This window comes from Limulus polyphemus, unplaced genomic scaffold, assembly GCF_000517525.1.
Source record: "Limulus polyphemus unplaced genomic scaffold, Limulus_polyphemus-2.1.2 Scaffold405, whole genome shotgun sequence".
Classification (NCBI taxonomy): domain Eukaryota; kingdom Metazoa; phylum Arthropoda; class Merostomata; order Xiphosura; family Limulidae; genus Limulus; species Limulus polyphemus.
Genome location: NW_013666015.1, coordinates 455,986 through 481,092, shown reverse-complemented (window position 1 = coordinate 481,092; position 25,107 = coordinate 455,986). Strand labels below are relative to the sequence as shown.

At 31.4% G+C, this 25,107-nt stretch overlaps 1 protein-coding gene across 10 annotated transcripts in view; it reads right to left on the bottom strand.

Annotated features, from left to right (window-relative positions):
• LOC106458024 (nostrin-like) overlaps positions 1-19,574 on the bottom strand; it is a 55,045-nt gene extending 35,471 nt beyond the window's left edge. The window contains exons 1-4 of one of the 10 annotated variants that reach the window (XM_022384142.1): positions 19,520-19,574; positions 16,233-16,370; positions 9,311-9,396; positions 1,264-1,344 (exon numbers count right to left, since the gene is read on the bottom strand). In XM_022384142.1, coding sequence (XP_022239850.1) covers positions 1,264-1,344; positions 9,311-9,396; positions 16,233-16,259 — 194 coding nt within the window. In that variant the 5' untranslated portion in view covers positions 16,260-16,370; positions 19,520-19,574. The other 9 variants (XM_022384139.1, XM_013917473.2, XM_022384137.1 and 6 more) reach the window with 9 other exon arrangements.
• Between the last annotated feature and the right edge of the window lie 5,533 nt (positions 19,575-25,107).

The window sequence follows — 25,107 nt, the reverse complement described above, 5'->3', positions numbered from 1 at the left end:
GATTTACACTTAAAAACATCATATTTTTTGTCTTAACAGTAAGTTTTTATTAGTAATAAATAAAATATTTTTAATCCATAGTGTTTGCAACTGTTAAATAATACAGAAATAAATAATGAGTAAGTCCAAATTACTTTTCCATTATGGCCTTTTAGATGAATTAGTGGAAAGGATTCTGAGGAGGGCTACTGGGATGAACCAAGGGTGGAAAGGTTGTCATACAAGGCCAATTTAAGATCTCTGAAATTCTTTTCTCATAAGAAAAAAAAAGAGGCAAAGAGGATTTGATTGAGGTGTTGAATATTATTAATGAACTTGGCAGTGTTGATGCATCATCTTTTTTGTACTTAATAGCAAGAATGGTAGGACTAGGAGACACAAATATAAATTTTGGCAGGATAGGAGTAATCTTCAGCTAAGATTATTTTTCTACCAAGGTGGTTGGCCTTTGAAATGGGTTGTCTTCAAATATGCTGTATGCAGTAAATTTAAGGGAGTTTAAAGGAAGGCTTGATGAACATTTGAATGATAAGAGCTGGTTTTGAGTGTTTTATTTCTATTTTAAAGTTTATTTTAGTGAATGAGATGGCCTAGGCAGACCAACAGGTTCCTTGTTGTCCTTAAATTTATGTTATGTTATATTACAGCAAGATGTGTATGAAATTGCACAGTTCAAAAAATGAAAATAAAATGTCCTAAGGTATTTTTCATGTATATTTAAACAAAAAACTATGGATATTTTATTAAAATGTGTGCCCAAACACTAGCATTTTGAATACACAATTTTCTTTTCTAGAACCTCAGTTTTGAAACAAGTTTTATATTTTTATTCCAAGTATTTCTTTAACGTGCTATAATCTTTTAGTATTATTATGGAATTTTTTAATCAAATTATGAAATTATAGCTTAGAGTAAATAAGTGCATCTAGAAATTTTTCACTTCTCAATTAATGATTAAATAACTACATTTTAAGTGTTAACGTAGTAGCAGAAACCAGTTAAAAGTATGTACAAAGATACCATTAGAATTTAATTTATGGTTTGTCAATAAACATTTACCAAAAAAAAGTTAATTAAAACCATAGGTGGCTATCAAATGGAGTCAGTCAATGCTTCAGTTTCAACCCTTCCTCAAATTAAAGAAACAGAAGATGTAATAAAATACTAAATACTGATAAAATACAGAATTATTTGTGATTCAAATATATATTGCTAACTAATTATTCAGGTGCATGACTGATTCTCTAAGTAAAGCAAACCTACCCAAATGCTTCTTTGGAAGCTTTAGCAACCTTGCTAGCAAGTTTTCCTAGATTTTTGGCATAGTGGTACTCTAATTCACACCTACAAAAGTGGAAAAAAAAGAAAAAAGAACTGTTTAACAGTTTGTGGTTTCATTGTTAACAACATTTGTTATAAGTCAACAATATCTCAAAACAACTTATTCTATATCCATTTTCTGTAAAGCAAGAATACATATTTCAATCAAGTAACATTTAATGCATGCCCATATTTGCACAAGTTGATTTTTTACTCTTCTAAAACACATCACTTGGACTTAGACATTAATTTTGTAGAAAGCAGAGTACAGTTGACTGTTTTTGATAAAAGAAAGGAATTTGATTTTCCTATCCTTGGTCTACCCACTCCAAACATTGTTGCTCCATCTATACTACTCCAAGGAATTATTAGCTTTCAATTAAAAATATTTTCAACAATAGTAATTCTTTTATGGATGTTCAATTATTCATAAATAAATTGAAAGATAATTGTTATAAGGATTGGCATATAAAAAAAACGTTTATCTCTCTTTTATAATAAATATGAACTTATATTAGAAAATAAACTCTCGATTACGGAAACTACCATAAAGGTCATTAGTTGCTCAAGGTCATCCTTGGCTTATAAGTAACTAACTACTAACTTTAAAATATTTTGGTATCTTGTTCAGTATACTGGGGTAGAAAGACCAGCTTCAGGTAACTGGGCTTGTCTCAGCTCATCTGGTTTATACTTGAACAAATTTTCAAGAGAAAGGGAGGAGGATGGGGAATTAAAAACTATTAAAGTAAGAGTTTTAGTTCTACTTAATATCATTTTGTAATTATTAAATAAAAGGGTGGAGACTGAGAGTCTTATAGAAATATAGGATGGTCCATTTCTATTATGATAATATTTTTTTCTTTTTTGTACACCTCATAAAAGGGTAGATATTGGAAGTTTTAATTATAGAAACTTAGGGTGGTTTATTTCTACTAAATATTAAGGGTAACTGCCTTCCCACAACTGGCTACAAACAGTGAAAGGCAGTACAAGTTGAGACATTGTGGGTTCAAATACTCAACTCCTAACCCTTAACTGATCTTCCCTTGTCGCTGGCTAGTCTGACATTGGTGCATGGATCTTGTCTAATAAATGGAATATCCCCCAATGCATAATATATAATGATAATAACAACTTTATTATTATTATTTATGTCGATTATTAACTATTTATAAGTTTAATTACTATAATTATTATTATTATGGCCATAGACAATACTTGTTCAGAGTTTTAATGATGACAAGGACTGGTAATTGAAAATTTAATTTTGATTTTTGAATCTCTTTGTAATGTTGTTGATTTATATTAATTTTATCATTATTGTTTCGTAGTACTCATTAAAAAATCACCTATTTACAATTAATTGTATTTGATAGCTGTAGGACTATTGATTTATATATATATATAGATATTTTAACAAAGGCTTAATATAATATCCTCTATAAGTATGTGCATTGGAATGTGTATCCTTGAAATAAGGACCAAAATCTCTAGATTTACTCATTACTAATCTAATACTGATCCAGAGAATAAAATTTTAAATGCTAAGCCAAATTTTCCTTTAAAATACAGTGTGCAAACACAACTTTGCATAAGTTGTTTTCCTCACAGCAATGGAATAAGTCTGCTGAATAAATGAAGATTTGCCAAGATATTTATCAAATTATCACAGAGTAATTTTCAGTTCCCTTACTAACTTAGTTTATGAGGAGGAAATAAAGAGACTGGATTCAATGTAGAAAACAAATAAACATCTTTATTATTCACATAAACACAGTGTTGTTACTTGCTTGTTTGATGATAGAATGTTGCTTTGACTAAATCAGAAACAACTTCTACCTGATCATCTACCAGACTGTTTAAACCAAACTTCACTTAATTCAAAGGCAAAATCACACATATCCAGAGCAGTTATGCTACCCACATGACTGGTCATTAAATCTCATTCAAAATTTAGGCAGGTTGTAACCTACCACTGAACGACTGCTGTTTACATCTTTGCACAATGTGCAGCATTACATTGGCAGACAATACATAACTTGGCAGACAAGTTATTTCAAAAACAAAGGCAGTTAGAAAGCAAGTTTATGACTTTCTTGTTATGTGAAATCTGCATCTACACAAAATAATTGATAAATGTTAATAATACAATATTAAAACAAAAAGGTAGAAAATGCATGGAATGCATATATATTACACTACCAAGAAACAGTTTGTTGGCTACCTGCATGTAAAGATACTAAGTTATATTTCCAGCTTTCCTATTTCCTTTTGGAAAAAAGTTAATGCTGGTTAAAAGAAATAAGAAACTTCATGGTAATAGTTACATAGCTAACTTTTAATGGAATTTTAATTTGGTATCTAAAATGTCTCAATATAACTGGCCTACATGGGTACTTTGGATGATTTTATTTTATCTAATTTTATGCAGTATATTTTATATTAGCTAATTTTTCGTGGCACACACATAACTTATTTTCAAAACTATTTTCATAAACAGCAAGTAATCAACATGCATTTGTTTAACATACATAATACTGATTAAGAGAATAAGTGAATTCTCTCTTTTCAGTACAAAGTAGTGTTTTAATAAGTAAATTTCCAAAGAAATGTATAGAAGTAAACAAAAATTTATAACATTAAACAAGTATTCTCACTCTTAGATTATCAGCAGATAATTCCCACAAAAGGGTAATATAAGTAATGAAATAACAATCATTCTAAAATGACACCAATTCACATACATATAAATTTACTTAAATAGTTTGTAGCAATATATAACAATCTTATAAAAAACATTAAGACATAGAGGTTGGATACAATGAAAAAACATTTGCAACTGATATTGAAAATCAAAAACAGGATTTTTAATTTCTATAGTCCAACCATTAGATTACAAATAACAAAGATACACTAATGATGTTAATAATGTGGACAGCCAAACACAACTTTTTAATACAGTCCTGATTAAGTACAATGCACTTCCTCCATCATTCCACAAGATTTCTTATACCAATTTAGTAAAATGCAAGAATGGTTTACAAATTCAACTGCATACAGCTGCTTTATACATTTCCAGTTGTCTGGAAGCATTATCCATTCAAACCATCCTTAAGAGAAACAGCAAAATGAAAGTCACATAGTGTATATGCACACCAAACTATTCACTCCTTATATGCTTGTTCCACATTTTTAGAAATGACCCCCTACATAGGGAGGTGCTTATTTTTTACCTCCATCTACCCTCACCTCAGGAATTCAGTTTTATGTATCGCCTATCTCTGAAGTTGTTTGGGTTTATATACCCTCTATATGTGAAGTTAAGTATTTTTTACATCTATTAATCTTTCAGTATAAGCCCTTTAATTAGTTTTAACTTAGTTTGATAACAAAACAAAATATATCCAAAATGCAATTAATAGTTGGAAATTATATTGTTCAGAAAACAAGTATTTCTTGTTGTGTCAAGGGTGAAATATTTAATTATGCATACATGAAAACAAAGGTGTTATAAGCCTTTGGGCTTGGGATTTTTTTCTATACAATTAATGATAAGATAATTGAGTGGTAGCCTATAAATGTGATTTTTTTCAAAGTTATATGTGATGAACTTTGAAATTAAGATATATTGAATGCAACACCCTATGTGATGTCTTTTCATTTTGAGATAAAAAATGACAAAGTTAAATAATTCCAATTCCATACAGCCCTTATTAAAATACATATACATATACATTACTTCATCAACTACTATATACAAAATAAACTGATTGCAATGACAATACATTGCACACTATTTTCATTGTACATGTATTTGTTATGTGATTTATGGGTGAAAATTTCATGTAAAGTAGTAAATAAAAGTATACTCTTGAAGTCACACCACATCAAAGTATTGAGTTTTATTAATTACTTCATTGTGCTTAGCTTATTATTTACTATACTCCTTAGATATAAAAAACAAGACATACTGCCCTTATTTACAGAGGAAGATGTGTCTTAAACATGTCTGCATTCTTGTTAGTTATAGCAACATATACTTCAGATTAGTTAATTTTTTCAAATAACATGTGTGTCTAAATTACTAGTTTCTCAAAAGATGAAATATATAATACATGTGCAAGTTTCAGTACTTTAAAGTTTTTGTACAAAAGTAAACTATGAAAACTAAAGTAATTTAACAAGATGTTGCAGCGAGTTCACCCATAAATGACTTTACTAATGATAAACATGCACATTTGTTATACGTGCATGAACATGTGAAGCTTCTAACTTGTAGATTTAATGATATCCTACAAGTAATTTGCACTCAGAAAAACTTACCTCTCATTACATTGCTAATAACATCTAGTAAAATAACATATATATATGTATATAATTAAATGTTGATGTCTACCAATTATTCAGATTGCCTACATAAGTGTTTGAATAAAAACAATCGTAACTTAGGTTCAACTCTATGTACTGCTACTGGTACATGTGTCTCACACATACAGATAACTATCTGCAACATTTATCCAGTCTAGGAACAGGTTCTGTATGTAGGATAACAACCTTATGTTTTACAGTTTAAGAATTTGTTCTTAAACCTGTTTAAAACACAGCCACAGAAACTAAAAGGAACTGTCTTCCACCATTTCATTCAAGACTGTTCAAAATTTTCTGTTTTGAAAGTTTCTAGTTTATGTTAACCTATATATAGAATGTCAATAAAAATATTGTTAATTACTTGTTATATTATTACTACCACTACATAAAAAAACAGTAATACACAGTCTTCTTTTTTACCATCCTGAACATAAAGTGTCATACACATAAAACTTCTGCATGTTATTTGTCTCCTGCACTAGACTCTCAACACTAATATAGTATAACAGTTTACAACAACACTATAGCATTGGTGGTTATGTGTGTGCTTAAAAGTTTAACGGAAGTATCTAAAAATACAAAGATAGTATACAATCTAGCTAAATAGTTAACTTATGATGATACAACCATTAAATGATCTAAAATATAAGCAGAACAATACAATCACACTAGATATATTACAGCTTCTATAAGTACTATCAACATTAAATGGACTCAATAACCAAAACTGCATACAATAATGATTAAGTACCTTAGAAGTTAATTGTTACACAAGAACTTATTTTGATTGTAAAGTAAGAGTTGCTGAACAAGTGTTTAAGAAAATTGTTGCTCCATTTCTCAAGGCTTTATTTCTTGGATATTATAAGAAAACAAAAAAAAAACAGTTTAACTTTCCTCATTGTTATTGCATGCATCACATCAAGCTAACAACTCACTAGTTTAGCTGGAGGTAATGCCAACCAGCCAGTGTCCTATATACATGCACAGCTACCTTTACAAGTACCACAATATTGTTTACGTTCAGAAAGCTGTGCTAAACCAGCATACAAACAGTACTTTTCATGTTTGTTTTCACAAATAATCAAGTGTGGTATGTCAGAAGCATAACTGGACATGCATTTAACCCTTTTACACAGTAAAGTAACAGCATCAAGTAAAGATGGTGTACAATACATACATGTATATATTTATTCTATAGTTCATGACTATTTTTACACAATATAAAACAGTGTCTACAGTTTTATGGTAAGAGTTCCTTTTTTCCATATAAATTGGAGTTCAGATTATCTATGATAAACACTTTATTTTTTTATATAAGTATTAGCAACATAAACATTCTTATATCACATTTCACATTCATAAATTTCATTACTTTACAAGAATTTTATTACTTGGTAGCTGTTTTCTGTATACCTAGAATTGTGTTCATTTTTCACCTTTGTATCAAAGGATACAAACCAATTAGTCCTTGTGCTCTCTTAACATCAATTTAGGTATTAACTTGAAGTGCAATAGAGTAATTTATGTTGTAATTACAAAAATAAAACTTAGTTATTTCACAGCTATAGTTTTATTCTGTACATTTTGCAAAAGAAAAGCTAAAAGTGATTCTCTCATTTTATGAAACTGATAATGCGAGAAAAAAATATGAAGATAAAGAAATACTCTTAAAAGTTCTATTTTACAGCAACCACGAAGTTTATATCTTCAGTAAAATACTTCAACTTCATGTACTAATGAGATCGATTACACTAAGTATTTATACATGTATATACATATACCTCACACATGACTATGCAGCTCATTTACAAGGTATACATGTATTATCAAAACACTTTTTTTTTATTAATTATATGCTTTTGATCTTAATAGTGAGAACACAGTCAAAACAATACAATGTCAATTAGAAGCTCATACATAATCATTAACTAAGCAACAGTAGTTTCTCTGTACAGTCAATTGAAAGTAAATATAGTGGCTAATTACTTGGAATTTTTTGACTGACTTGTTGAAGGTTTTAGTGCCATATAACATAAATTATGTATACAACATGAGTACTTCACCTGGGAAAGCAATAATTGTTATTTTATAATGTTAACATATCTATTTAGCTTATGAGTTAACCTTTAAACTATCTATTTTATGGAATTTTTTTAAAGTGTAATTTGAACACAACAAAATCAGTCAGAAATCTATTGGGTTTTTCCAAGAAACACTTGCAAATATTTATGTATAAGTATACATATATTTATTTACTAATTTACTAAGACAGGGTCAGGTCATAGGATGCTGACTAGGATGCTGAAGGATGTATAAATTTATTGCTTCCCTCCTTACTAGTTTAAAAAAGATATTACACATATTTAGCAGGAAAAAAACAAGTTACTGATTAACAAGCACTTCAAATTTCATAAATAAGTAACGTAAAAAACTTTGTATTGTAATGGTTTTCTTGATCACTGATTGCTGGATGCTAAACCATAAAGGTTCAAACACGCTTCAAAAGTGTGAAGGCTATCCAGGTCCGAAAACTGGCTTTTCAAAACTGTAGTGATTTGGAAGGCTGCTATGAAGTCAGAAGTATGCTTTGATTCTGTTTTCTAAACTTTAAATGTTTTTCCTCTTGGAGTATCAAGTCGTTATTAAGGCTACATGAGAGTTAAATGTACAGTAAAGTTAAAATTAGTCCTACAGTGTGACTGTTAGGACCCTTCAGGTAAAGTCAAAGACTGAAATAATAATTGTTTAAATCATTTTGTCTGTTGTCTTCTACTTAAAAATGTTTGACTAAAAACTTACAAAAGCACTAAATATAAAATAGAATTACCTAGTGCAATGCAAACTTACATGAACACAGCAGAAAAAAAAAAGTCCACTAGATAATACATATACAAACACTTCACTTGTTTTTGTTTAGATTCTGAGTTTTATTTAATATATTGCATTTTGAAGATCATTTATCAGGTTGGTATAGTGATTTGGTCAAAAATACTACAGTGCTAATATCTATATTAACTGTATGGCCTATTCTCCTCATCTGAAATAATGTAACACTAATATCAACTAATATGTTTGAGTTTCCATAAAAGTAACCAAATATTGGTTTAGATCCAAACAATGATACACATACTAGTCTTGCAATAATCTGTTTCTCTTTTATCCCCATGTTAAGTAGTAGTTAGACTTGAATTATCTGTCCTCTTGAAACATGAATGATTCACAACAAGTAATAATAGATCCAACTTCCAGGAAGATATGGTACTGTTAATCTGCAAAGATATCATATCTACATCTTTACAGCTATACTTTGTTTTAGGACCAGCATTTCCTACTCATCACTTTTCTGCCTTATCCTAACTTTTTGTTTGTGTACTTCACACTGTATTAATATATTTTTGGTAACTTAAAAACTTTGGATTCATACTGTTTATATGACAACATTTCTGTTAGATTGTATTTTTGCACATGAGTTTAAAATTACTCAGAATATCATATCATACAAATAAGTGTGTTTACAAATATGCTTATAACACTAAATATATGTTTATTACATATATATTTTAATAATTAGATTTAATAAAATTTTCCTATTTTACTATTTCTATAAAAAAGTCACCTTTCATTCATAACAGATGCAATTTCTTTACAAAAATCTTCTCCTTGTTTCATCAACTTCCTCAATTCCTCAAATCCATTAGGTCCCTAGAAATCAATATATTTCTTAATAAGCTCCTAAATATTATTATCTAAACTGGTAAGAAATTTATTTTTTTCATTCAGGTATTTTAACACTTCTTAAGTTTCTGCCAATACAAGTTAGTATCCTGACATTTAAATCAACTAAACATTATTACTGAAACATAGTTTCTTTGTAAATGTACAATTTATACGCTGAATAAAAAATTACAGTAGCTTGTTAGCCAAAGATATTTAAAACTTTCAGTGACTATTTACCATGCTAAATCTCATCACACTGAAACAGAGTTAATAAACTACTTAATTATTAGTTTTTGCACATTTAAACAGAGGTCTAAAAATTCAGTTACACTATACTCATTATATGCAATTTCAATAATATCAAAAGCCAAAAATATTTGAGTCCACCATATCTGTATTATGCTATTACAGTCTAACTGATTATATATTATATGCACTCAATATAGTATGTATGTGTACGTACATATACATTGTGCAGCCAGAATGGGAGTTACCTTATTGGGTTTTCAGTCTCATTGGCAAAGAGCATCAATCTCAGAACACCATGATATCCAAGGATCCAAGCCAGATCTCTTAACATCCTAACATATTACAGTATGCTAAATTTAGAAATATAATTTATCTGCAAACATTTTACAGTATGCATGCCAGCTGTAAAATATGTGCTAGTTGAAACTTTTCTACATGCTCTCTGATTCTAGGTCATTTTGGGGCACTAAATATTCATATTATTTACTATTAGTATGGTCACTAAACATTGAACTTTAACCACTCTAACTCATGTTCCAATGATTAAAATTACAGACCAATTAATATACAAACTGATCATTTTTATGACATATTTAGACAGATGCTGCATAAAAAGTGTTTATAATTGCAATGATTAGACCATGCAGTTAAGTACAAACTGTTGGCCATTTCATGAAATATTGAGGTAAGACTCATATAAGTTAGTTTCCACTGGGGCAAATTACTAACCAATGATATAAAAACTGAGTCTTGTAAAAGGCAGATATGAAAAATTATGTATGTTTACATATGAACCTCTGCCTATCCTATACTACTAGAGTTTTTTCTTTTTTTCAATTCTAAAGCAAATTGATGCATGCTGGAATTTGTATGCATTGTGATGACCAATTGTTTAGTAAATTAGATCAGCATTAGATCATTAAGACACACAAGTTGTTTTTCACTTTTTATTTTATAAAATTTGATGAACAGAACACTGATTTGCATTTAAATACAAAGGTATCTTACTGTCAAATATAATTTCAATAAAACAGCTTGAAAAAATGTCACCAAAGCTGATTTTTTCATCAATTTTCAAATATTTTTACTTTCCTTCATATCTTTCAGTAATGTTTGCAAAAAATAAAAAAATTAATGACTATCCACATTTAATCTTCCAACAGAATGACTAGTAATTTTGATGGAAACTACATGTACAATAGTGTAACAGGTGTATTTGAACAGCTTTTGCTAATTTGTTTGTAGAAGCATTCAGATTCTATTTATTATTCAATGGATGGAAGTGACTAACCTTTACAGCCAGGAAATTAGTGGTATTTATTTGCTGTAAGAAGTAATTTTTAAGTGGTCGGCCATTTGCACAGCAAGACAATGTGGCACACGATGTAAGCAAAGCACACTACTGGCATGCAAAGCATACCATTTCTAGGGGTGGTCTGGGGGGATGTTCCCCTAAAAAATTTTGAAAATTTAATGCTATGAGATTGAATCATGAGCCATTTTAACTATAAATACTGCATACACACAACATAACGTATTGAATTAAGAGAAGCAAGTTTTATTACATATGTTGTAGCCAAGAAAAAGTGGTCAGGCCATGGCCTGACTGGCCTTACGTCTTCTTATGGCCCTGTATTTACTAAATGATTAACTTACGGCCCCATTAATTGATTAGCACAGTGTTCCTTAGAAAATCAAAAATCAGTTGGCAGTGGGTGATGCCAGACAGATGCTCACTCTCTATTTAGCAATTCAAGTAAAAAAAAATGTTGATTGGAGGTGCTGCCAGCCAGTTGCCTTCCCTCTAGTCAGCTGCTCAAAATTAGTGACAGTGGCAAGTACGTTTGGTGGCAATAGAAACTAACCTTGAGACCCTCAAATCACGAGCACCACCATCTCCCTCAAACTACCAAAGCTAAACAATTGTGAAGTAAAAAAAAACAACTTGTAAGGTTAAAGTTGGGTAAGGCACAGATAGCCTATTATTTTAGCTTTGTACTTAACAACAACAACAAACATAATAGCACTGTTTTGATTACTTGGATTGTTGGAGTAACTGAAAATAGTAATAATCAGAAATCATAATTTTGATTAATCAACTGCTGAAATAACTTAAAACAGAAATAATCAAAAACAATAATTTTGGGTAATCAACTTAATCGTAGTTTCAATTAATTGATTACTTTACATGCCACTAATCGATGCAATCACTGTTCATAGGCAATATCTATTCAATTGCCCAGCTCTACTAACCTTGTGATAAGGATGGTTACCTGATGATGGTCATACAATAGTCAAAAAGTTATAATAAAGTTAAACAAAAAATTAAAATATACAATTCACTCAAAAACTGTATCTCTAGACTTTTATTTAAAGTGTATAGTGGATTTCCTCTCCTCGCAACAAGCTTGTAATATGTTTAATGAATTTCACATTTTTTTCATACCTTGGTAGTAAAATCATTATTTGATATGTTACAACCTGTTTTAACATAAAATACAGACAATATGAAATTATTTGATCCTTCAAGGTGGTCTATACACATCCAACCTTGAGAAAAGCAAAAATTGAAACCCATCCTTTATTTTTCAGAAAATCATTGATTACTTTCTTAAACTCTTGCAAGGTGCTAGTTCCATACTACTACTGATGGCAACTCATTCCATGAAAATAAGTTAATCACACTTGTTAGAAAAATAAAACTACCTTAACTGGAGACTAATCTGTCCTTTTCAAATCTTAAACTTGTCTAATTACTGTCTTCCGAATTCAGCACAAAGAAATCAGAGGCCATTATCCTATCAATCCCCCAGATAATTTGTAAGCTTCAGCAAAAGGAAGAGAAAATAAGAAAAGAGAATTTAACCTATCCTAATATTGTAAGATAACCTTACATCCTTCGATCATCTCAGTAGCCCTCCTATGAACAATTTCCAATTAATTCAATACCCTTTCTTAGATATGGAGACCAAAACTATACACAATATTCTAAATAATACCTAACTAGTAATTGGTATAAATAAATAATTACCCTTTTTTAACTTATAATCAGCATTTATATAAATACATCTTAAAATTCTACTAGCTTTACTATAAGCTAGTAGTGACAAAGCACTGCTTTGATGGCTGGAGGGACATGTGGTACATAAACATATCATGAAATTATCATTTATTCTGCATGAGAGCAGGTTTTATATGACAAGTGGTTGGGAAAGTCATTAAGTTGATTTTGTTTTAGTAGCCTTTATTCCCTTGTTATTATCTAGTAGATAATACCTGTTCTACCCAGGGAAATACCGCTGCAGTACAGCATGTTGTGCAAGATGTCAATAGCACTGTCCTTTAATGGTCATTCAGGTGATATTTCAAGGTTACAGGCTCATCTATGTTGAAATGAGAATGACCAATAGCATGGATAATGCTAGTCACTCTAGATAAATGTGATGTTTTTTGCCAACCTAAGACCATTGGATATAGTCAGTCTTGTACATGATCTTGAAGAATAAGCAACTTGAATGAAGAGACTGTACAAGTAACAATCTGTTGTTTAGTAAAAGGAAGTACACAAGCTCTGTTTGTATTTCACATCTGTTATAATAAAGATTGTTCATTTCATATCTTACTTTGTGTTCAGTCTTGTTATTTCATTCAATATCATGACTAAGGGATTCAGCATTACTTCATAATTGGTATCTTGACCCAATCTCCTGATATTAAGTGGACCTAACACATAACTGTAAGGTTACCTCAGTTTTTACCTGAATATACCATATATCTATCTGTATGCCAAAATCATTTTCTTCAATCATGCTACTGATGGGATTTCCACCTGTCTATGTGTGGTATAGGGATATACCATGCATTTCTGTCTTCTTGTAGTATTACAATATTTATTTTGAACTTATTCTATTACATGTGCAAATTTCACATAATACATAGTTGAGATAAAAACAGTTACACTGAGTTTGTTCTATTCACCTTTGTTCATTTGTTTTTCTCAAATGATTAATAGCTGTTCTGCTGCAATACTGCATGTTGAACAAGGATGTGATAGCAGTGTCCTTCAATGGTCACTGGGGTGATATCTAGAGGTTACAGCCTAACCTATGTTCTAATGAGAATAAACAGACACACGAGTAGCCCTAGATGCTCTGGGTAAATGTAATGAATAAGGAACATTGGATTTAGACAGTCTGGAATAGGAACTTAAAGAAAGTTGATTATATTTATTTGAAATACAAAGTTACAGGTTTTTAATAGAATATAAAGAAAAAGAGGAGGATGTGTGGTTTTATATGCGACACATGAACTGCCTGTTCAAATGGAGGATATTAAAAATGATAACAAGGACATTGAATCAGTATTGGTCTCTGTTAGTGGATATAGTGGTGAAAACTTTTAATTGGAATCTTTTACAGACCAGGCACTTGATCAGATTTGTGAAATGAATGAAAAATTTTGTAATGAGATCAAGAAGGTAACATCTAATGAGGTTTTTATCATGGGGAAATATATTTCTAGGCATACTGATTGGGATACTTTAGTGTCAAACACTGAGGTTGAAAGGCTCTTGGAAACTGTTCAAAATGGTTTTCTTCATCAAATGTAGGGAAAGTATTAATGAGGATGCCTAGATTTATATCCAATGTGGATATAGCCAAGGAGATGGAAGCGAGGAAGCATCTAGGTACAAATAACCATTGTACAATTAGGTTTGAGATAATGAATAATAATATTTTGGTTCCAAATTTTGGGAAGGCTAATTCTGAGGAGATGAGATAGGAAATAATTCTGATGAACAGAGATACTCAGTTAAATAAAGATGCTTGTTAGATGTTAGAGTTGTTAAAAATAAGTTGTTAAATATTACTTTTCTCAAGGATGGGTGTGCAAGGAAAGCCCTGAAAGACCAAATAGTCACCTGTTAACTGTATGATATGCTAAAGGTCCAAATAATATCATTAATAATATCCTTCTTCAAAATATTTGCAAGCATACTGTATTTAAAACACCTTCAATTCAAATTTGATATTTTAAACTAAGACACTTTCATAATCTTTCTTTGACATATTACAATAACTTTCTTCACTAATAAATTCACACTTTTGTAGGAATTTTATCTAATAACTGCTCTATTCATCCTTTCAAAATGTGCTTTTGATTGGGCAAAAGTTTCTGTAAGGAATTCATTTTGTAAATGGTTTGGTTGAACTTGTAAGAATTTATCAAACTTCAGTAAAATTTTCTTTTACATCAGACTTTCAGTCTTTTTCATAATTTCTGATAATTTTTTTAAAGTCAGCTTTCTTATAATCAAGGGCAAAACCATTTTATAATTTACATCTGATCTTAAGATAAAACAAAGACAGTAATCCTAGGATCACTAGTAGTTAAATGATCTATCTTGCACAAAATATCTATCCCTGTCATCTTTAGTGCTAAAAATAAAAATATTGAAGTTTACATGATCATTTTGTGATTGACAGAATAAAAGAGTTAATTTCTTCATACTGTATTCTGAAGATAGAAGAATGTGTAGATGCAAGTTTAAAATTTGTAAAAAGACATTAAATACAAATACAGTATTATTTTACAAAAAATACTATAGCTTCAAAATAAAAAAATGAGGATCTTAAGAAATCTGTCATGACTGGAATTTTCACCCAGTATCCTTAGCTTACAATAGTGTTTTGAGAACAATACCCCATCATCCGAACTACAGTAGTACAAGTCCCAAACAGATCACTTCTTATCTTTACCATTACAATAATCCCCACACTTAAAGTCAAACAATACAACATACCATGTTTGGTCCATCAAGAAAACACCATCCAAGTATTTTTCAAGTGACAACATGATCACATATGTGTACACAAGGCCAATCACCAAGACAGGCATGTAAACAAGCAGTTTGATTTAGCTCAAAAAGTCATCTGGAATTCACTATGTTAACAAATCTGCCAAAAAATGGACTTAAGCAAAGATCATCTAGCTTACACTAGTGTTTCAAAGCTGATGCTCTACCAGTACCAAGTCTAAAGCAAATAACTCCTAATCCTGAATGTTACAGCAAAAAGAAGTCCAATTTATTCTACCAATTTGTATAAATTTAAAATATCCCATAGCTAATAAGACCTTCAAAAATAAGTTCAAAGATATATACATATCAGTACTAAAAAGTAGCTTAAAAATTAACTAATGAAACCAACTATATAAGACACTCCTAACTTCTTTGTAAATTGGGTACATATAGTGATTTATTTCCTCTATTACAGTTACTTGAAAATCTCTTTAGAGTTCTATTTTAAAATATTTCAAGTCACATGCAATAAACATTTCTTGTGATAACACCAATAATTTGCTGATGCCTTACAACTTACAAAAGAATGTACTTAAAGTTTAACATTTTTTGGCAGTGAATGAGTGTAGCTATAGTGATGGAGATCACTCATCACTCCCCCCTCCTAACAAATGTTGAAATGTTAGGCATATGACATAATGCCTGGATAAGTCAAATTGAAAGTAAACTAATAACATCTATATTACTATTGATTTCAGTTTATGTCACTTACCCAAAATGCATCTTTGAAAGATTCCATGATATTAAGCTTTCTAAGTATGTCTAATTTATAGTTGCACTAAATAGCTGAATCAGTCCAGTCTCAAAATCATTCTCAGTTCCATGCTATGGATTTGTGTAAGACTGTAGCCTGTAAATTTAAATTTCAAGCATGAGATTACATGACAATTCAGCCAAATTCCAATATTAATTACCAATAAAATATCAATTATGCTATACTGTACAGTTGTGGCAGTTCAGACTAATTGGTAAGATACAATATCACAAGAGCTATACACTATATCATATATGGTGGAATAAAAATCAGGTTAAACTCACGGGTTAAATTTCAAAGAAGTTAATAAGTAATAATTAATGTGTACTATTATGTACTTGATACAACATCGTAGATTATTTTCGTTAACAATAATATTAATAGTTGACAAATAAAACTTAAGTCAAACTTGGTGAATATGAAACTTCAACGGAGACTACTTTTATTTTAGATCCTATAAAGACAAGCATGTGTTTTATAAGTCAAATACCCTTCTTAATCTAATTATTTTACTCTTACATAGCATTATAATTTATACAATTACCTCGTATAATGATGTTATAACCACCTAAGTCATTTATTTACGGAAGAACAAGTAAATGTGTTTTAAAATCTCTTTTTTCTTTATTTCTGTTTTTAAACACGTTTTACTAGTTCATCCGTAAGTAAATAAATAACATAGTTTGGAAAGTTCTTTCTAAAAATTATTAGCTCCTCAACTTTATACAATATGCAAGTATTAAATTAAAAAACTACTTAACTTGTCGTAAGAACTAATCAACAGTTCAAACTCATTCCACAACACAATAAGCTCTCAACATTGGCTGACCTAGTATATACATTATAGCTTAGAAACTTAAAATCCCGTATTTCCGGTTTGGTATAAATATCTTAAGATCAATTTATACAAATATAAATAGTAACATGGGGAGGAGCATAATATAAAAGCAAAAACGAACATAGGTTTTTAAAGACATACTTATTTGGTGTGATAAAAATAAAACAAATATTTAAGTTTTGAATAAATATATACGATTAACTAAACATCAGGTTTACACATATAAGTATATACTATGTTAATAACTCGGCGCTCTCTATCTCATTACGATTATTTTGCGAGAGCTTAAATACATCTAATAAAAAAAAGAAAAATAGATCAGAGAAAAAAACGCTTCATTACCCTATGTGACAGGTGACCAATGAAAAACGTAAAGCAAGAGTTTGCGCAATTACAACATCGGTGTCAATTTTATGTATAAATCTTTAAAAAAGGATTGTCCATGTTGACGAGTCTTTCAAGTTATAGAAAATAAATATTGGTTTAACTTCCAAGATAAGCAGACAGTGGCTATTAAATCTATATCAGACAACAAAGATACTTTCATAGTCTTACCAACAAGAAATGGAAAGACACAAATCTAGACACGTCTTCCCGCGGTTTCTCCCACAAAGCATTAAGGCTACTTATTCCGGTTTGACGCGTTTTCACCACTGATCTCTAAAATACAAGTCAGCGGTTTTTCACAGTGTATGCTTTCCGACTTGTAGCGATCGGAGAACGATCGAATTATTCAGGTTAACGCATTATAAAGTTCAGTGGTTATTTAATACTACCTCAGCGAACTGGAGATAAGGCTCGTCTTACCGCTACATCGCTCGGGCTTTTTTCGTCGAACCTCGTAACTATCATTCTCGGATGCAGTAAGAAACCATGTTTGAGATATCTTAGATCACATGACTCATATGTCAAATTCAAAGTTAACATTAACTTGGTAACTAACAATAACAATGCCAGTGTGGCAGTTCAAACTGAAAGACTGAAGTTAAAACTATTATAGGCGATAGTACTTTTTAATGAAAACAAGCACACAAACAAAATTAACTTCACTAAATGAAACACGCACTACTAAACTGCTACAATAATAAAATAATAGCAGTAATATTACCTAAATATCTTGTTATAAAAATAGGTTAACTGTCGATGTTGTTTTCCACAACCCTCTTAATTTATCCACTGTGGTTCAGAGATGTGTAATAAATAACATTTCAGATAAGGGTTGCCAGATTTCGGTCAGAGCCCCCAGTAGCACAGCGGTATGACTGCGGACTTACAACGCTAGAAACCGGATTTCGATACCCGTGGTGGGCAGAACACAGATAGCCCATTGTGTAGCTTTGTGCTTAAGTTCAAACGAACAAACAAACAAATTTCGGTTAGAAAATAAGCAATCCAGACTGAAAATAAGTCCAACCTTCACCATGTTTCATTTCTCGTCACATGAACATTAAATTACCTTAATTCAGTCACTTGGTACTAAACTATGAATAATTCTAAATAATATAATTATTCTAATATTTGTAAAATACTCAATAAAAGAACAGAGTAAGACAAAGAAGTTATTGAGCAAACCATTAAAAATACACAAAAAGAACTGTTACGTCTCCGTTTGTTAATTGATTTTCCGTAACTTCGTTCCGACGAAATTTTGAGCGACACAAGTCTTTACTTAATAAAACTGGTTTATTCTTTCCGAATATAACTTTACCGATACACTCAACTTCAACAATCGCGCTAAAACAAACGCTATATCAATGAACGTCAATAATACTTCTGACTGCAGATCAATTACACACTGTCTCCACACACATTACCGCGTCACGTTGTCCCCTCTTATATATACCAGCCTACCCTACATCTAGTAAGAAGTAGAACATTCGCCCCCTCTACTTTCTAGAATTATCCTGTACTTTCGCCACAGTGGTCATGTGACTCGCTGACGCAACAGAACCTTAAATCTACAATTATACTTAAATTATATTTTAAGTGAGAAGCCTCCCTGAAAACTAATCATTGTTGAAAAAAAATTGTATTCTTGTATCTTATATTTCATTACTCGATGATGTGATGTTTATGTGATAGGTATAAACAAATTATGAGAACTTATGTGTGAAAGTAAAGAATAATGTATATAATATGTTAACAACATAATATCTGCTATAACAGTGCTGATAACACCTTTCTCACTATACCAAGACTCATTCGGCCGGCTGAGTTATGACAAATACAATGGTGGTTGAGCTTACAGGTCTTCACACAGTGAATTCCTCTAAGTAAAACGTAATACCAAAATTTCTCTCGAATTTCTGCCCAGGCCACTGCCAATTTATTGTCACTAGGCAGATTCGTCGAATTCGCAAATTGAGTGTTGGTCATGATACAACTCTTATTCCGAGTACCTACTTACCTGATTGGTCTCAGCTCATTGGTTAGTATAGAGTCAATCAATTTGTTGTGCAAATCAAAGCGATAGGATGGGAATTCGTTCGTTTGTTGCTTCAACTCAAAATACTGTTGCGTCAGCGAGTCACATGACTACAGTGACGCCAAGTTTCTAGAACTATCCCGTATCTTGGCGAATGCTCTAGTAATTACTAGATGGAGGGTAGACTGGTATATAAAAGAGGGGAAGGTAATGTATGGATAGATAGTGAGTAATTGAACTGCAGTCAGAAGTATTATTGACGTTCGTTGTTATAGCGTTTGTTTAGCGCGATTGTTGGGGTTGAGTGTATCGGTAAAGTTGTATTCGGAAAGAATAAACCAGTTTTTATTAAGAAAGAACTTGTGTCGCTTAAGTTTCGTCGCAACGAAGTTACGGAAAATCAATTAACAAACGGAGACGTAACAATACATAATAGAATTTACGCGCTCTGCTCACCGCGAAGAATTTCGCATTATAAGCTCTTAAAGTTACCGCTGACCCACCAGGGCCAGGAATGGGAATAAAGTACAATCAGGATCATAAAGTTAAAACGTGTTTAGGTTTTGCTTAGCCGAATAAAGAATATTTAACTAGCCGTGCACTTTTGACATGTTTTAACTTTTATCATAAACGGCTAGGACTAAAAAAAGCCTATTATATATATAAACGACTAATTCGATGATGAGGAACCCGAACATTATAAACGACTAAACAAAATTACAAGCGACATCGGAAATGGACAAGCCCAATTCCGCAGTTTTGAACAGAACCGGCAACCCTGTGGTTAATCGATCTTTTGTTTCCCACAAGTCGCTGCCCCAAAAACCTTTCGTTCAATACTAAAACTCATCAGTTTGACTGTACGATGAAAATCAAAATATTGTATGAAACGCTATTTATATATGCAGAATAATACCTGAAAAGTTATGATAATGCCAAACGCCGACGTTTAAACCCTACCTAAATATCACGTGTAACTTACGAGAAGGTTAGAATTAGGACGAATATTTCGCCTACGTCATATGTATGCGCATTATTGCCATAAAGGTTGTTTATATTACAAATGATGATCGTGTTCTCTGGCAAAGAGTTGGAAATCTTTAGTTATTTCCAGTTTTTATAACAAAAACGTATGTGAAACTTGATTACATAACAGCGATTTTATTAAAAAGAGCGAAAAAGTAGCATTTTACAAAGTTTACTGTATCTATTTTTCTGTATGACAATACATGTTTCTCACCAGCAGCGAATCACCAAACCCATCAGTTCGATCTATATTCTCACTATTAAATCCAAAAGAGTTTTCATTAGGTATGACGAAAAAGACTTAGCGAAATTCCGATTGATCACTATGTGTGCGTTTAAGTGTCACCCTATTCCATTTTTCAAAACGCAAATACATTCGTACATTAAGAAGAAATAAATTCTGTAGAACGCGTGCAAAATTTTCTTTTCTTCTTCAAACCTTAGGTCAAGTGGTTAAAATATTGCGATTTGTCAGACATATTTGTCTTCTATATTAAAAATCATAATATTGGATTCTTGTGATTATTTCATATCACTATCTGTAAAAGTCCCTTTGTCACTCTGTCGCTTTCACACTCTTTTTTTTTTTTTGTAATACTCAATAATATACATCGTCGCTTAGCAACAAAAGTATCACCTGTAGGCTCTTATGCCAGTTACGGTGTTTATGACATTGAGTTGTGGCTAAAAGAAAAATAAAATTTATCAAGTAATGTTTCAGCTAAGCCTTACGTTACGTTTACGTATTAGGCCTAATGTTTAAAATAGACCTAGTGTTACTAACGTTATAGAATTAGTGTTTATAAAGTTTTAAGTGGTGAATACATGTTAATTAATAAATATGATTTTGGTATTTTAACACATATATTACCTACCTGGCCTTAAAACATAAAGAAAAATAAACGTTTATTATTACCAAATATCTCTTATCATTTTTACAGTGGAAAGAGTTCAAAATTTGTGCTGGAATGTCTACATTATGTTTTCTACTTCCTGACCTATAATACAGTGAAAAGGTTCAAGAGTGTTTTTTAAGTCTCTTTCAGAGTTCACACGTACTTTTGTTCGCGATAACATTTCATTTTTCTGCATAGTTTTTACTAAAAATGTGGTGATTATGTGATTTTGATTTCATTCCTTTAAGTCACACGCTCAGTCCTTTTTGTTTTTTGGCCACACCTTTGTTTTCACACCTAAGGTATTTTTGACTAGATTTATTTAGTCGGATTCTTATATTTGAAAAGTTAGTAAGTCACAATCTAATTGTGTGTTGGTAAATTGAACTTGACATCAGAGACCCAAAATAATTTAGCCTGAAACTAGATATGTCCATATTAACCTCAAATAATAAGTGTTACGTAATTTGTACATATTGAAATGAAGTTAAAACAGAATTAAAAATTTGAGTACAAATGAAAATATTTGTAAGCATTGTAAGATATAAAGCTTTATCGTATTATTTAATCTTAATCTTAATTCAAAAATAAAAATCTTATTTTAAACAAAAAATCATATTAGGTGTTCTGAATAAGGTTAATTTTTATAATTTCTTTCTCACATAACATTTTATCATGATACTGTTGCGTCAGCGAGCCACATGACTACTGTGACGCCACGTTTCTGAAACTATCCTGTACCTTGGCAAATGCTCTAGTATTTACTAGATATGGGGTAGTCTGGTATATAAAAGAGGGTGACAACGTGACGGAAGAGAGTAATGTGTGTGTAGGTAGTGAGTAATTGAACTGCAGTCACAGGGTATTGTTGAAGTTAACGTTCGTTCGTTATAGTGTTTGTTTTAGCGCGAATATTGAAATTAAGTGTATCGTAAAGTTCTATTCGGAAAGAATAAACCAGTTTTATTAAGTAAGGACTTGTGTCGTTAAAGTTTCGTCGGAACGAAGTTACGGAAAGTTAATTAACAAACGGAGACGTAACAATACTTTAGTGCAAACTTCTTACCTGTATCACAAAACTTAAGTTTAAGGTAATAATCAGCGACCATGTTTTGTTTCGTGGTGGTCTTCAATTTCAATTTCACTATTGTATTCATGTTTTAATGAGAGAAACAGCTTTCTGCCATTAATTCATTTCTAGGCCGGATAATCAATATATCTTTGAGAAAATGTTTCCTCAAGTCGTCATTTTTTGTTGATATACATTTAACCCTTCCAGCAACATTCCAAATAGTAACCACCTCTAGAGATGTTTTTTCAAGCCACCTCTGTCTTTAACCATGATTACTCAAAAGTGGTTAATTAAAACACATGATCATTCGCTTGATTTTGAGCAACTAAAGATAAGATACACATAGGGCATGTTATTATCTATGATATTTTTTTCACAGTATACGCTGTGACATAGTATATTGCATTATATTTCAGAAGAGTGCGATTTTGGTTATTGAGTAAGTGCTTAACATATATTAAATTTTTCCTTTTCGAGCTATAAAGAAATAGCAATTAGCAGATACTTTCCTTATTGAAAACACCACATAAACTATCGTATATTTGGGTTGTATAGTACTGGGACGATCTCCTGTTGGGGCATTGGTAAGTTTAAGGACTTATAATGCTAAAATCCGGGGTTAGATTTCCGTGGTGGACACAGCAGATAACCTAATGTGGCTTTGTTATAAAACAAACGAGCAAAGTACTGGGACGTGCTATGTGTCTTTCAAGCTTTTAGTTTAAAAGTAAAATTATTTAAAATTGTTTTTTTAATAGTTTCACTTTTGGACGCAGTGAGGCGCTCAAATGTATTACTAATTTTAACTCTATCTAAGTACCAAGCAGAGTTCTAGGTAAAAGCCAAAGCTTACTCATCTGGTCTTACAGGATTAAGAAAGTAATTAATAAGCGAGCTAAGATATTCGTGTCAGCGAATCAGATAATATATATAGTTATGGGTGGTCAGATCCTTAGTTTGCACACCTTCCGTTCGTGAAATGACATATTTAACGCACAATATGGACTTGGGTATGCTAGAAAGTTGAGACTAATTGTGTATTCAAACTCATGTCTGTGCTAGCGAATTTAGATGTGTTTTTATACTCCTTTAGGTTGTTCAACAATAGTCACGCAGATTTTCTTTGTTTATAGTAGTAAAAACTCTTAAAGGTTTCCCACTACATTTTTTTGAGATTTACAGCTTCTATCAACCTAAGTGAGAGCTCTAGACGATCGTGTATAGTGTGATGTTAGTCTTCTATTTTAGCTTTGTTTTATTTTTGCTTTTATTTCGAGAACCCCCTTCACACCAAACATGCTCGCCTTTCAGTCGTGGGTCGTTATAATGTTATGGTCAATCCCACTATTCGTTAGTAAAAGAGTAGCCCAAGAGTTGGCGGTGGGTGGTGATGACTAGCTGCCTTCCCTCTAGCCTTACACTTCTAAATTAGGGACGGCTAGCGCAAATAGCCCTCGTGTAGCCTTGCGCGAAATTCAAAACAAACAAACAATTTTATTTCGAGTAAGCACCATAAGCCTCTCGATAGAGCTACAGTATTTAATTACGTTTGCCATAAGCAAGTAATGTAGTTTACTTCACTGGATAGTGAAGTATTTTAAAGTGAAATTGTTGTAGGAATTTGATTTCACAAAGTTTGAGTGAAAGTGAACTTTACTGTTTCACATTTATCTTGGAAATACTTTTATTTAGTAATTTTCTTTTTATATTCTAATTAAATTTACAGAAAGAAGAATAAGTACTAGTAAGAGCAGGTTCCTTCATTAAAGTCTACATGACAACTCTTGCTAGTCTTACATCTTCTAGTTTAAAATGCAAACAAATCATTTGTCTTTTTGTTTGCTGTTTTATTTGTAGTGCTGTTTATTGTACTGTAAATTGCAAGAATCATTAAACATATGTTATTTATTTAAACTTGTGTCTTTTCTGTTTTTTGTGACCAGTCTATTGCTACTCGTAAGGACATACATCTCAAACCTCAGATCTGAGAATTTCCTGTTATTAACGAGCTTAACCACTCTGCTATGCTAGTTATTTGTGAGATATCACAGAGTAGAAAACAAAGGACAAATTGTTGGTGCCATAACTGAAGGATCTCAGGCTTGTAGGTATAGAGTGGCTTTAATATAACATAATGTTTTGTGACAACATAGGACCTATTGGTCCATTTCGGCTGTCCCATCCTCTAAACTAAAGGTAAGGGTTATAACAAAATATAGGCAAGTTAGAACCCAGTGAGTACACTAGTCTGGGCATATTTAAGGATGACATTCTCTATTTGCAGAAGAATGTACAACCTTGGGGAAGATGAACCACAAGCCAAGGCAGGGTGGCAGTTGAGTAGGATGGTCGGATCTGAGTTGAACATTCTTTTGGATTTGGGAATTCTGCCATTGCAGCAAAGGTCCCTAGAGACCATCTCTCTAGAGTCAATGACTTAGAATACTGAGGAACAAGGGTCATCTGGAGTATACAGTAGGCCTTATGGAGTTTTCCCCTATAACAAAGCTTCAGAAGTGGAGCCAGTGTAATGGAATGCCACAGGGAAAGCCGCGAGCAAGCGAGGAAGTCTGAGA